General features: G+C 46.0%; 1 protein-coding gene across 2 annotated transcripts in view; it reads right to left on the reverse strand.

Annotated features, from left to right (window-relative positions):
• Positions 1-8,714, reverse strand: part of Cadm3 (cell adhesion molecule 3) — a 32,870-nt gene extending 24,156 nt beyond the window's left edge. The window contains exon 1 of one of the 2 annotated variants that reach the window (XM_090340683.1): positions 8,470-8,714. In XM_090340683.1, coding sequence (XP_090196809.1) covers positions 8,470-8,551 — 82 coding nt within the window. In that variant the 5' untranslated portion in view covers positions 8,552-8,714. The remainder of the gene's footprint in view (positions 1-8,469) is intronic. The other variant, XM_090340684.1, reaches the window with a different exon arrangement.
• Positions 8,715-15,390: the final 6,676 nt, after the last annotated feature.

The raw sequence follows: 15,390 nt of genomic DNA on the forward strand, positions 1-15,390 counted from the left end.
GGACCTTTTTTATCCTCTCTAAGTATTTGGATGGGTTCTTGAATCAGAACTGGAAGCAGAGAGTCAGGGGATAGAAGATGACCAATAAGTCTCTGCAGAAAGGACCTGCATAGGGGCCGGGAGTTTGGCCTAGTGGTTAAAGTGCTTGCCTAGCATGCATGAAGACCCGGGTTCGATTCCTTGGTACCACATACATAGAAAAAAGCCAGAAGTGGTGCTGAGGCTCAAGTGGTAGAGCTCTAGCCTTGAGAAAGTCCAAGGACAGTGCTCAGGCCCTGAGCTCAAGCCCAGGACTGGCAAAAAAAAAAGAAAAGAAAGGACCTGCATATGCTAATGAACTCCCTACTGGAGAGCCTGATTTCTCAGTCTACTTTGCCAAATTCAGTACCATATGAAGAAAGAGAAGACCCAACTAACACTAGCTTAGAGATGAATGGCCAAGACAGTATTTTCTTTTTTTTTCCTTTTCCCCCAGGCAAAGTGATGCATCTAACCTTCTTAACCCTAAGCTAGAAGTAAATAAGCTAAAATGGGCTTATAATTAGCAATCAATATACAATTAATGTAAGTCTAGCTAGATGAAGGGAAATAAATCATGAGAGAATACGAAGTTTTGCTTTAAAAATATATATGCAACTTTTCTTATTTTCCTGGAGCAAAAAGTGGAGAGAGAATATATGGTTTAAAAAAACCCCACAGGTGAAAATTCACAGAGTGTGATGCTAGAGGCATTGAAAACAGCCGGGATGTTTGTACTCTTCCTGAAAAATGTCTGCTCTTCACCAGGACAGGGGGCTTAGCAAGATGAGAAGATGGGAGATACACCAGCTGTCCCTCTAACCCCAATTCAATCTTGCAGAAGGTTTGCTCAGAGAGATAAATCACCCTCATTTACCTGTCCTTGAGGAATGAAGCTTCTCCTTGTTTCAAATGAGGAAATGAAAGAGAAACTTGTTAGGGAAGCCTGCCTTCCACCTACACTGCTCTAGGTCATACATAAGTGTAGCTATTAAATGAACTGTTATTCAGGAATTGACATGAGGTACTTTGCACTTTAAGGAAAAGAGTTTGTGGAGTCTGGTATGATGTGAGGAGCAGGCTGGTTGGTCTAAGACTGACTAGACTAAGAACGAATGTTCTTCGAGCTTTACCATACTAGATGTCATCCGTATTATTAGCAGAGTGTTAGGAGCAGAGTAAAAGTAGTAACTGAAAAATAAGATGCGTCTACTGAGATATGCTAAGGACCTGGTCTCTGGAATGGGCAAGTTATATTCAAGAGAATTTGGTTCTGCCTAAGTTATCTATAAAGGTGAGGAAATGATCTGGGTTCTACTATTGGTTTTCTATGTCTCACAAATATTGGATTCCTGTTTATCTATTCAGGTTACCCATTATTATATGTTGTCTTTGTACTTGCTAAGGTTGAAAGCAAAAGGAAAAGGTGCACCATGACAGAAGTTAAATGCGCTGTCAAGCCAGAGTGCTATTGAGGTTGCATGTTTATGAACTGCATAGGAATCAGCTTACATTCTACATCTGTGGCATATCATGTATGAACAATCTGTACACATCTCAATCTACTACAGGACTATGTGTAGCTCATTTTTTCTGTCTGTGAAGCCAGACATAGTAAAACATGAGGCCATTCAAGGCCACTGTAGATCCCAATTTCTTTAGCATCTCTAGATGCACTTCTTTCACCCCTCCCCCCCCCACATCCTCCAAGAATTGTTCTTCTGTCACCTTCCTACCATGGATTATAAAGCCATGAGGACTCATCAGATTTATATCTCAGGGTGTGTTTTCCCTTGTAGTAGATTAGAGACCATGTGTGCGCATGCGTGTGCTTGCATGCTATGCATCAGGGGAGGGAATTTTCAGCCCTGTTCTGAGGGCTGCACTGTAGAGAGTAAAGAGATTATGAAGCTTGGAGGTGAAGCAGGACCATGGAGAGCAACAAGAAGAGCCTGGAGCGTCCCTGTCAGGGACTAGCACCATGGAGAGCTCAAAGCACAGGTAGTCCTAACAAAGAGCAGAGGAAGTGGAATCATAGGTTCAAGCAGCCAGCTCTCATGAACACCAAGCTTAAAGCAATGCACAAGGTGTGATCATGTCACAGTCATCACTGCAGACCTCCTGAGAGACTCTGCCTAACTGGTCAGATACATGCCCAAAAGATTGTGCTAAAAACTGACGAGCACCACCAGGGTTTGTTTGTGTCTCTACAATTGTTATACCCAGGTTTCTAAACTAGCTCCATCACTAAGTGGAGAAGGTTTTTACCTGGTACAACTTATTAAGAATAAAAGTACCCTTATCTGCTGTTAGAGGAAACAACATGAAGAGCCTGGGCCCCATCTTAGGCATACTAGATCTCTAGAAGCCAAAATGTGTTTTATCACTAGATAGGTTCTCTGGTACACCAAAACTTGTAATAAATAACCCATACTTGGCCATACCTCGGGAAGAGGTAGAGATGATACCTCAGAAGGGTATTATCCTCAGGCCTTCAAGCCCTTTACATTAGTTGGGTAATTCTATCACTATCTTTCATGCTTAGGAAAATGATTCTTTCCCAACATGATTCTTTCTTCATTACTTGCTGCTTCAATGAATACGTAACGTTTCACAGCCTCTCCTGTGCAAAAACTCAACAGCTTCATGCATTTACAACTCTTGAGAGCTTGGGTTTTCAGTGATAGACCAAGTGAATTTCCTTGTCAGGTATAAGAAAACCGGATTGGGTTTGTACTTGCATAGTTACAAGATTTCTGAGCATTGAAAAGACCCAGCATTACCACTGATCCTACAAGCAGTCATAGGTCCGATAGTCTTGTTCTTTTCTCTTTTGTAATGACAAACTATCCTTAAATTGTCTTTCTTCTTAGAGACTTGAATCTTTTCTTAGTGGCTCCCCCACCCAAAGTATTTTTGTGATCTTCTATCTCTCCCTCCCTCTTTCTTTTTTTCCCTTCCTTCTCTCTCCTACCTTTCTTCTCTCTCTCCTTCTCACCCTTCTCCCAACTTTCTCTCTCCTTCCCACTCTGTTTTATAAGCGTTCCCATGGGGTTGCTATCCTCAGAGCTTATGGGTGAACCTCTAGGACATGACCCTGTACAGGAAACAGTGTTCTAGTATATTGGCTCATAGCCCGCTGCTAAACAGGAAACTTAACATCAAAAGTAAAGGAAGAAGGTATAAGGCTGGGAGTTGCAGATAGATAGATAGATAGATAGATAGATAGATAGATAGATAGATAATAGATAGAGAGATAATAGATGATAATAGATATATTATAGATACATAATGTATCTCTAGATACATTATCTATTCAAATTTTCTAGTACCCTGGGGTTTTTAATTCAGTGGCCAGTAGTGGCTGGCCAGGCCACAGGAAGAATCTTGCAACAGGAAGAATCTGGAACCCACATTAGCCATCCTTAGACAAGGTTTTATTACTGAGAATTAAATGACAATTTGGGCATGGTGGCTCACATCTGTAATCCTAGTTACTCAGGAGGCTGAGATCTGAGGATCAGGGCTCAAAGCCAGCCCGGCACAAAAGAACCTGAGACTTTTATCTCCAATTAATTTCTAGAAAAAGGGAAGTGGGGCTTGGCTCAAGGGTAGGGTAGGGGGCCGGAAGTTTGACCTAGGGGTAGAGTGCTTGCCTAGCATGCACGAAGACCCGGGTTTAATTCCTCGGTACCACATACATAGAAAAAAGCCAGAAGTGGTGCTGAGGCTCAAGTGGTAGAGCTCTAGCCTTGAGAAAGTCCAAGGACAGTGCTCAGCCCCTGAGCCCAAGCCCAGGACTGGCAAAAAAAAAAAAGGGTAGGGTAGTTGCCTTGAGTTGAAGAGCTCAGAGACAATGCCAGGTCCAGGGGTAGGGTGGTAACCTTGAGCTGAAGACGTCAGGGATAGCACCCAGGGCAAATTCAAGCCCCATACCCTCCCCCCCCAAAAAGAATTAAATGACAAAAAGTATTGTTAAACCAATAGAGTTTCACTAGGATAGAAGAGAGTAAAGAACGTGATGATGCATAGCCCCAAGAATTTCATTTCTCTGGTGACAACTGTGAAGATTTCTCAACTTGTGACCTAAGAAAAAAATAAAATTTTATCCCATCTTACATGTTATTTGGACTATACGAGAAAGTGTAGTAATAGCAACGAGTACTAAAATCAAATCTAAGGATTTACAGAACAATGGCACAACTACCCACTCTGCCATTTCAAAGTGACCAGAACATCAAAAAGATGCCATCTGTGGAATTTGATGGCTGCAGAACTGTGAGTCATCCACTCCAAGTGAATCCTGAATATCTCTAGCAAGACACTCTTGAAATGAGATTTAGGCTTTCTTTCTTCCTCAGTTGGACAGAGAGAAAGCCTAAGGGCAGTGAGATGGCTCATTCAACTCATCTAAGATGCAGGATTTTTGGACTGTGCAGGAGAATTTAGGTTGAAGCTGAAGGATTATAGGGAAGGATTATAGGAAGAATAAGAGAATTCTCCTGGGATCTATTTTACTTATATGATAAAGGAGTTCAAAGGAAATAATTAAAACCAACAATGCTCCCAGATCCAGGGGCAGGGATGAGGGGTGGAAAGGGGAGTTTAATAAGGAACATTTGGCATAACTGCTGACTGGGCCTTTTTTTGTCAGTCGTGGGACTCGAACTCAGGTCCTGAGCATTGTCCTTGGGCTTTATCAAGGCTAGAGCTCTACCACTTGAGCCTCAGCACCACTTCTGCTTTTTTTTTCTATGTTTGTGGTACCGAGGAATCGAACCCATGTCTTTGTGCATGCTAGGCAAGCACTTTGCCACTAGGCCAAACTCCCAGCCCCTGCGTAGGCATTTGACATGCCTTTAGATTGGGCCCCACATCAGACAAACTGGTTCTTCATGGAAATAACTAAACTCTACTATTCCCACGGCTCTTTCTTGTAAAAATTTGTGTCTCGACTTCCTTGTGCCAGAATGTGCACAATCTTAAGGGAGAACATATCCTTTCCAAGAGTTATAGCTGCAAACTAGGAAGAGAACAGGAACAGGGTGAATAGAACAGTTAAAGCTGTACCAAGGAACAGAAACGGGAGGTGGTGGATCTGCCAGACACTTCCATGGCAGCACTGTAGAGAATGCCTGCTCAACTTCTCTGGCACATTGGGCATGATCTCTATACTGGGCATCTAGCCAAGGGGCTGCAGAATGGATAGCAGTGGACAGAAGGTCATTGGGAAGGAACAGATACCATGTAGGGGATAGTAAAAAAGAAGGTGCAAGGTTAGATGGCTGTAACCTAGTCTGAAGCAAACTAAGACTATCCATCTATCTGTTTCTCCAGTGGGTCAAATCCCAGAGTGCTAGAAATAACTTGATGGAAGAGCACAAAAGAGGGTGGTCATAATGTCACATGTCAAGCTGCTCATCAGAGGGATGACCACAGGCTGAACTAAGTTCTTAGGCCTTTTATCCTTCGAAGACAGCGTTGCTAACTTCTGCCAGTTCCCGTGGAGAAATAAAAGGGTGGACAGGTGGCAGATTTCAGGGCTTGTAGCCACAGCACTGAAGGCCAGGTTCAGATAGCAATGGTTTGCCCTTTTCCAGCTTCTCAATCCTCATTCAGCCTTATGAAGCTTAAAAAAACAAATGCATGCTGTCCTCAGGGGAGCTAGAAACTGTAGCAGTACACGGAGCTTGTTTTTCCTTTTCTACGTGGAAAGGGGTGCCTTACCCCAATACCTAGGACTATTCAAGCATCGGTGTATTAGGGTCATTGGTCTTTCAACCTTCGCATCACAAACATTACCAATGAAAGAAGCACTACCTAGCTCCCTGCCCACGGGCCACAGTCCAGCTCAGGGGTAAGAGGCACACTTGTGCATGATCCTGGTAGGAATACACCCTCAGAATGCCCTTCCTGAACACTAAATCTATGTGCCTACGTCCAAAGCTGGCCTTTTCTGATCCAGAAATCAAGAACAAAACACATTTGACATAAAAGCCCTTGTGGTGTTATATCTTCTATGTCAGTCCATTCGGAGCCACTGCACAGTAGACTGATGTCCACTCTGTGGATAAGAGGCTCCATGGGAGAATGATTCTTTGTAAAGGGAACTCTAACTCCCATCTCCTTCTTCCTTACCAAGTGTCTTATATTCCCCATTTAGAAGTGATGGCCTTCTACTCTTTCCCTCAAGGTGTGTTCTACACAAGAGAGCAGAGCAGTTCTCTTTCTCTCTCCTCTCAGCCTGACTGGAGTTGAGCACCAAGAAAGACCAGGGCCACCAGGGAAGGAAGACTTGATTAGGACACAGATTTACTGTAGCCTCTCATGTTGACATCCTAGCATAGGAGAGAGCTGGAAGCTTGCTGGGGTGACATCGTTTTTCCTCTTCTGAGGTCTCACCCTGATGCCATTAGTTTTCCTTGCTGAACAGTTGTAGTTTGGGTGACACTTGACTCTTCAACTCAGCTGACAGGATGGGAAGCCTAGGGGCTAAGGCTGACTGCCAGGGCCTCCTGGGAGGGTTATTATTGAGGCACCCAGCAGCCAGTCTTGGCTTGGCACTCGGCTCTTCCCCTGGGACTGGCTCACCTCTGAGAGTGGGGTCATCAGCAAGTTCCTCTGGGGAAGGGGATTCCATACAGGGGAGAGGAGGGGCCCCTGTCTCTGTGGTGATGATGAGCAGAAAATCCCCTTTGGGAGTGTGATGAGTCCAGAGTGGAAGGAGTCTTCCAGCCAACTGTAACAAGGGGATCCCCGGGGGGCCCCCTTAGGGACCCCAGGAGGGAAGTTCCTTTATCAAGGTAGAGAGAGGGCCTGGGGAGGAGGTCAGGCAAGGTGGAGCTCTAATTCTCCCAGTACCCTGGCTTCTTGCCTGCTTTCCTCCATCGAAACGCTCTACATCATCCTCCTCTGTTCCAAGCCCTCCCTCTCCACCCCGCCCTGCCCGGTGCCCAGCCCTGCTGGCCACTGGGTCCCTCGCCCAGGAGCCGCCTCCCCTTTCTCCTCCCCTGCGGTCCTTTCTGGGTTTTTTTGTTGTTGTTGTTGGCATCTGGCCGGGCATAGCAACCTCACTCCTTCTAGCTCTCCCCACTTCCCTCTTTTTTTTTCTTTTTTGCTCCGCTGAGGTCCTGTTTCTGCGTCCCCTCCCCCACCCAGCCCACCTCCGAAGGAGGAGGAGGGAGTGGGGAGGACTTGGAGGAGGATGCATTCCTTCAGTCCCTTCGCAGACAGCCTTCCTTCCTTTGGGGACCTGCAGCTCCGAGCTAGGGCTCCCTTCCTGGTCTCCCCTACAGTCGCCCCATATGCCACCCTACTGCCGGCGGGCAGCCTTAGAGAAGGCGAAGGTGCCTCCTCAGCGCTGACCTACATAGCCTGGCCTGGGGCGGGAGGGGCGCCTCCCCAAGTCCCCTCACCCCGCCCCGCCTCCCTGCTCCCCACTCCCCGCCCCTGCCCATACGATCCCACGCAGGGCTGAGTTGCAGACTGGGAGCCAAGGGGGTTAAGGTGTGCTACCCCACCCCAAATCTGGAGAAATGAATGTTCAGCCTCGGAAAGCTCGAGGTTGCCTGCGTGTCCCCCTCCTCACATATCTCAATCTTTCTTTCTGCCCAACCTGAACCCCTCCCTCGCCCGTCTGGGTTTCTCTTAGACTCTGCCACCTATAGGGGGTACAGCTAAACTGGACCCCCCCCCTCCGCCCTGTGTTGTTGTTTTGCTCCAAGGAGGAACCCTTCTTTGCCCACGCCCCCCTCAACAGCCTCACCCAAGCTCCCCTCCCTGCCCACTCGGGGCTCCGCCGCGCGCGGGTGGAGGACGGGCGGGCGGGGGAGCAGAAATGTTTGCATACAGCAGTTTAGGGGACCGTGCTGGCTACCCAACCCCTACAGACAGACAGACAGACAGACACACACACACAGCCGACACACGCCCTGACTGGAACAACCACACATCTCACTCCGCCCCCAGCACACCCGACACACACACACACACACACACACACACACACACACACACACACACACACACTGACACGGAAACGGCGAGCCAGACACCAACACAGACGCGCGCACACACACACACACACGCACATGCACACGGGCACGCACGCACGCACGCACTCACATAGGGACATCAACACATCCGAACCCCGGCGACTGTTCATAATAGACATCAACCCGGTGAGATCCAGACCGCGGGTGCGCGCGCGCGCGCGCACACACACACACACACACACACACACACACACAGACGCACGCGCAAGCGCGCGCACACCCGACGGTGCACACCGGAGGGTGCACACCCCGGCACACCCCACGGTCCTCAGGAGACAGACACCAGGGGTTTACAGCGGCTGGAGACTCGATTCCCCCCGTTCCAAACAAAGCCCCCGCTCGCCCCCGCGCCCGCCCCGCCGCCCCGGCGCCGCCCCGCCCGCCCGCCGGCACTCACCGTCCTGGGAGAGGTTGGCCCCGCCGGGCGCCCAGCGGCTGGCGAGGAGCAGGAGCAGGGGCAGGGCGGAGGGAGCCCCCATCGCGCTTCCCGGCCGGCTCCCTGGCTGGGCGCTGGCGACCCTGGGTCTCCAGGGGTTGGGGCTGGGGAGACGGGAGGGGGGCGGGGGGAGACGCGGTCGCTGTCCAAAAGGGCGCCCCCCGAGCCGCTTCCGAGCCCGGGGCCGAGGCGGGGACCGGGAGGGAGCCGGAGCTGCTGCAGTCGCGGGGATTAAATAGGGCGCTCGGAGCAAACCATTCGGTTGGAGGCGGAGGGGGGGTGACGGGGGGCTGGGCTGGTCGCGGGGGGGACAGGCTGCCGCATTCCCCACTCCCCCCCGCCTCCCACACCCCCTCCGCGCGTTCGTGGTGCCGTCCGTCTTCTCCCCCGGGAGCTCCGCCAGCGCCGGCTCGGGGTGGAGCTCAGGGAGGGAGCTGGCTCAGCCGCGGGACCCCGCGCGCACCCCTCTTTAGGCTTGGGGTGAAGGGAGGCATTTGGGCAGGGCGGTGGGCCAGCTGGCGCGAGCGGCCACTGCAGGCCCGGGCAAGGGTGTGTCTGCTAGCCCGAGATCTCCCAGCCCCGCCTTCTCCTTAGGCAACTGGGGATCTCCCCCCCCCAAAAAAAACTCGTGTCCCCCTTCCACCAACAATAATGGGCCCAGGGGTATTTCCCCAGTGGGTAACTAGTTACCCTCACCATTTTCCTGACACAGGAATGTACCTAGTCCCTCTTACTCCAGGGATCTGTCCAGCAACAATTTGCAAGACGTTCTCCCTAGAAAAGCATCTTCCAGCAGACATGAGAAGAAATCCCCCCTGTCACTGAATCCTCTAAATCTCAGACTCTTGCCCACTCAACAAGCAGCCTATAAAGCAACTTAGTTTCCTTTTCACTAACTCTCCCTTATATTCCTTTCCTCCCCCTCCCCAATATGTGCGCGCACACGCGCGCGCGCGCGCGCGCGCACACACACACACACACACACACACACACACTTCTTAGACTTCCAGATGATCTTGTCTTTTCTTCTCAAGTTTTGGTGAAGATGCCTAGGGAAATGTCAGACCCACAGACTCTTAATGCGTCTGTGACTAATGCAGCTCTTATCCCTGAGGCTAAGACAGAAGATGGCCTAGAGAGGCCAGGGGTGTTTGCACTTGCTCTTGGCTCAAGAGTGCTAGGTCCCTAGTGTTTGCTGTTCTTTATGATTGAATGTCAGCAGGAAGAGTTCTGTTTGGTAGTCTTGGAAAGGGATCTGAGTTCGTTTTCTTGAAACTTAACTTTAGGGAATAAGTTTCTAAGTTTTAGAATTCCAGAATATTAGAGATGTCAACATATGAAGATCTTTAGAAAATATTTAATTGAGCCCTTTAATTATAGGGGTGCAACTGAGCTATCCCAAATATCATGAGAGTTAGGGGTAGAAGACCAGTGTCAGCCTAGGATATGAAACACTAATGTTTTACAGGGTCATGCAATCCTTTGAGGCTCATGTTTGGTCCTAGATGGGGAATTTGGGTGACAGTCTCATAATACCTGGGCCAGCCCCCTTCCTGTGCTGGTGACTGTGCCTCTCTATGCTAATTCTTAAAGTTTGCATATTCTTGTCTTCTTGAGGACAGGTTTCTTTTCTCTCATGGTAGAGACCATGTCTCCATTACTGAGGACTTCAAAGAAAAAAGATGTAGAAAATTCTATATAACCAAGAATTCATGATAAGAATAATAACGATGAAGACAGTGAGAACATATTCTTCCGTTACATCCTTCAGAATAGTCAGGATATTCCCTTACTGTTCTGTTTCTGTTTCTAGAGTTTATGATTTCTGGAGAACTCTGACTACCTCTTGTACATTTCTTGAGGGCTTGCGTCATTATTATTTCTTGGCCCTCTTTGGCTGTCTGAGTTGCCTGATTTGACTCATCTGGGTTAGCTCTCTGGGGTTCCTTGCCATCTTGAAATCTCTGAGAAGGGATACTGGAGGGGAGTATTGGGATCATGAAGTAAAGGTTACAAAGATTTGGATGTAAAGGAGAGAAACTATACTGGAAAGTAGGGGCAAAAGAAAGATGAAGGAAAGATTTCTGACACAAGTATTACCAGTTTTACTTGAGGTTAATCATGCTGACAGAAGGTAAGGAAGCAGTGTTGTCATTGTGGTTGTGGCTGTTGTTTTCTAGAATCCCCTTCAGGAAAAAGGATCGGGCTCTTCTAGTTAACCACTCTTGGTGGATAAAGAGCATTATGCTTGGAGCTAATCGCTGAACTCCCTTAGAAATCATCTGAGTGGGATTAGGAGAGGATAGGTTATGGGAGGCATGTGAGTGGGGATGGTTGAGTTGTTGGACAGGATGTGGGATTAAGTCCCAAAATCCTCTAATTAATCATTCCTTCCATCTGCTGTTCCCCAATGATCCTCTTCTGTCTGTCCCCCTTTAATTCAGTGAGGATTGTTTGGTCTGGCCCCACCCTGTAATGTCACTGTTTGGAAAGATTATCAAGGGTGGAAAGCGAGGGAAGATGTTTTGGAAAGTATTAAGGCTAACAAATGAGACTGTGGATTGAATGCTCTTTTCCTACTGGCTCCTCTTCCCTCTTCTGCATCATCAGCATCACTTTGGCAGCAATTTAGGTCCTGGGAATAGGCAACAGTCATTGGATTTTAGAATTATAGAATAAAAGATTATTAGATTTGTAAAGGGCTTTCAGGATTATCTAACTAATAATAGACCCCATTGAACAGATGAGGAAAGCAAAGTTCCAATGTGAGGTGACTTTCTGCTTTACCAGAAGTAGATGGGTGGGGCAGATATCGCCCCTTTGGAAGGATACAAAGGACAATCATTTCAAGTATTTTTGAGTAAAGTGCAGTTTGAGGAATTCCTCACTCCTTGCAGATCTCCAGAGACTGAAGATGTTTCTCGTACCAAATGCGGATAGCCTGTTTGGAATGACTCCTCACTGATACTCATCTAAAGTCCTCTACCCCTCCCACACTGTTCAGGCTCAACTATATAGTTAGGAATAGAGTTTCACCAATCAAGACTGACTGAAGGGATCCTTCTGATTATCAACGGCTACTTTCCCTGTCTAAATACTAGGGCATAGCATATGCATCTCCCAAAGATTTGCCCCAAGTTTGGAGTAGGTTATTGGTGGGATTACAGAGGAACAGGCAGCTTTGGTAGCCATGGGGGAAGGGAAGCTGGGAAGGGGAGTGGAGAGAAGCTGATTGGGCCTCCTGGATGCCCCCCTGTCCACTCAGCAACAGCCTGGGTAGCTGGGGGTGTGGAATGTGGTGCTGGCACTGGTGCTGGGCTAGACACAGCTGTGTGGGCCCTGGGCATTCCTTTCCCCACGCAGCTTCTGCTGAGAGGGGAGAGAAGGCACTCAGCCTGTGTGAGGTGAATTTTACATATGCATTTGGGAGGGGGTTGAGTGCACCTGTAGAGCAAAACCTCGGGAGACTCAGACCCCCCTTTAGACCCTGCCTGCCTTATACTGGGACACTTCTCATCTGTAGGACTTTATGTTTTTCAAAAAATTCTACACAAGTTTCCACTTTGCTTCTTCTTCAATTTTCCACCCAACTAAACCAGCATTCTTCATACTGCTGCCTACTTCTATTAGCCAGCTTTAATGAACGCCATCCTTAATAATAGCCTCAGTACGTATTTTAATTCTAACCTCAATTGAATTCTAATTTCAATCCTAACTTTAATCTATTATAGATTCTAACTACCAAACCTTATACCAACTCCAATATTATTGCCAGTTTTAAACCAGTAACTTGCACACAATAGCACATGGCCACAAGTTGCATTTGTTGAGAACTCATCTTGTGGCTGGATACTTGTTCTGGGTACTTTCTATGCACAGTACCTTATAAATACCAAAGGGAACACTTATGGAGCTGAGACTCTTAGTTCACTGACCAATACATACAGAGGAATAAAGTTACACTACAATTGAGTAATTCGCAAAAAGTGGATCTGAACCCATATTGACTTGACCTGTAAGTTTGTACTCACTCACCTGAACTTCTCACAAGTGCTTTTTTCGTTTTTGCACATCTCATCTCACATTTTGCATTTTATTTAGTATTTTATTCCAAAATCTTAATACTGACTGGAATAACTTCTAAAGTCCTAAGTTTGAGAGCAGATTATTATTATTGGTTTGGTTTTCTTTAAAAAGACAAAAAAATAAAGTACACACACACACACACACACACACACACACACACACACACACCAAAAAATACAGTGGCATAAAACAGGTAAAACAAACAAAAATCTCCAGATCTTCCTGACCAGAGACGCCCACTGACACTTCAAAACATTAAAGTAATGTATTATAAACTTAAAATATTCAAACTATAGGAAGACAGGAACTGCAAAGCAAAGCCTTCTCTCCTTCCCAGAGTAGCCATATTGCACGACCCCAGGGGGTATCATTGTGATTGGAGCGGTGCAGTGTGGCAGCACCACCTCCCACAGCTTTCCAGAAAAGCAGATGAAGTCAAGGTAAATAGCTACCAAATTAAATCACCCTATGTATGTATATGACTTAGGCATGGCAATCGGTCCACGCTTTGAATTTATAATTAGCAATAACTATTCAGGGACAGTCTCTGCTAAGGGCTTTGTGTTTTCTGCACATTTTAATCTTCACAGGCTCCCTGTGCAGGGTGCATTACCCCCACTTAAAGATGAGGAGAGTGAGGCTCAAGGAGAAGACCAGTTTCGGAGGAATGAGAGTTCCAGGCTTCAACAGTTCAGTTCTTCACCTCTCCAGGAAGAGGTCATTTGGGTTGGGTTCTGAAGGTGAGAAGGGGAGTTGCTTGATATTAGATAAAAGGATGACCTATGAGGCTCTGTAGATGGACTCAGATCAATATGGGAGGAGACAATGCCAGGCAGAAGGGATCCGGTTAAGTAGATTGCAGAGAGAAGTAAGAGGTGAGAGAGTAATAGGGAAATAGAACAAATATGAGCAGAGACTGGGGGAAAATCTTTTTGTGTGTGATAAATTCAAGCAAAAATAAAATCATGTAATAAGTATGTGTGTCATTCTTGCTACAGCTACCGACTGATTGATGTATTATGGAAAGACAGTAGACACATATAATCATCTACAAACAGAAATGCACATTTGCAGTTGCATGGGAATCTAGCCACACCAATGAAATACCTGAATGTTGCTCACCTTGTATTCTGCGCTCAGGTGCTACCAATTGGCTTTCAATTTCCCAAAACTCAGTATGTTGTTTCATGCCTCAGTGTCTTTGCACATACCATTTCCTATACCCGGATTGCCCATTTCATTAAACTTGGTGAGAACTGTGCTTGTATTTATCCATACAAGCTTTGATTAGGTGTTACCACCTCTGGAGGTAATCATCTCTTGCTAGAAGGTTCCACTTGCACTAAATATATACCTCAACACTTTTTTTTTCCCCACAAAGTTGCAATGATTTGTCCATGAGCTCCCTCTCTAAATTTACATTCTTTGAGGCAGGAATGATGTTTTCTAAGCTTCCTTTCCTATGCTTAGTGGAGAAACTAAAACATAGCTGATTCGCAGTTAATTCTGAATTAAGCTAGAGTAATACATCAATAGTATACCTTGATCAACTAATGCTTTCTATAAACTCATACATGAATACTTCCACATATTTATGACATAGTCTCTGCAGGTATGCACACACGTGATCACATAGATATTGGTATGTCAATAATTGCACAACTGATTTTAATGGGTGTGTATGCAAACACTTTTGCCCACTTAGTAAACTCATTGTTTTGGGACTTGGTTCTAAAGAATGCCACTTTCTTTTGTATAATGACAATTGGGGAAAATGGTCATCTTTTGAATATAGCCTTTTATTTTTATTTTATTTTGTCTTTTTCGCCAGTCCTGGGCCTTGAGCTCAGGGACTGAGCCCTGTTCTTGGCCTTTCTCAAGGATAGAACTCTACCACCTGAGTCACAGCACCACTTCTGCCTTTTTTCCTATGTATCTGGTACCAAGGAATTGAGTCCAGGTCTTCGTGCATGCTAGGCAAGCTCTCTACCACTAGGCCCAACTCCCGGCCCAGATTTTTAATTTTGAAAGTAGCTGACTGTCTTTGGGATCTATACTTGAGGGATAAATTAGTGGCACATGGTGAGTACAAAAAATAAGATTTGGTTGGAAAGTACTAAGTGGCTAATAGGTCAACTTACAAATTGGTTCTTAGGGCATATCCCAAAGAACAATTCTGGAACATTTCTGTGCTGAATAAACTAAATCAAGCAAAAATTTTATCATTTTATAAACATAGCTGGTAAACAAGCATAATGTATGTAAAAAAGCACAAAAAATTAAGTTCAAGACAAAACTTGCCAATTATTCCTTGATTTGCTTATAGTTTATCGAATTCCTCTGTGCCATGCAACATGCTACTTGAAATTGGCTAGTTGTTGTGATCCCATTGTTTTGCTGCAGCTTATAAAAACTCAATAAACTCTCAGATTTTATTTTTTATCATAAAATAAAATGCTCGATGGATTCTCTTAGCCCATTCCCAATTCCCAGTCCACTTTTGAACCTTACTTTATCTGTGAGGAATAATGTCAGAACAAGAGATAGGATCATATACAAGGATGCAAATACTTGATAATTGCAACCAGTCTAACAGTAATGGTTTGCTTTTAGAATCATAAAGTGGGAGTAAATGTTAAAAGTGATGTTACAAAATGTCAATGTCTGGTCTTAATCACTTGAGAATACAAAGATACATAAGTAATGAAACTTACCTTCAAAAGAACTCATAGTCAAGTGGTGGCTGATAGGCCTATAAACACATAATTACTATATTACATGAAAATTCTACACTGA

This window comes from Megascapheus bottae, chromosome 10 (genome assembly GCF_031878675.1).
Source record: "Megascapheus bottae isolate mThoBot1 chromosome 10, mThoBot2.hap1, whole genome shotgun sequence".
NCBI classification, from domain to species: Eukaryota; Metazoa; Chordata; class Mammalia; order Rodentia; family Geomyidae; genus Megascapheus; species Megascapheus bottae.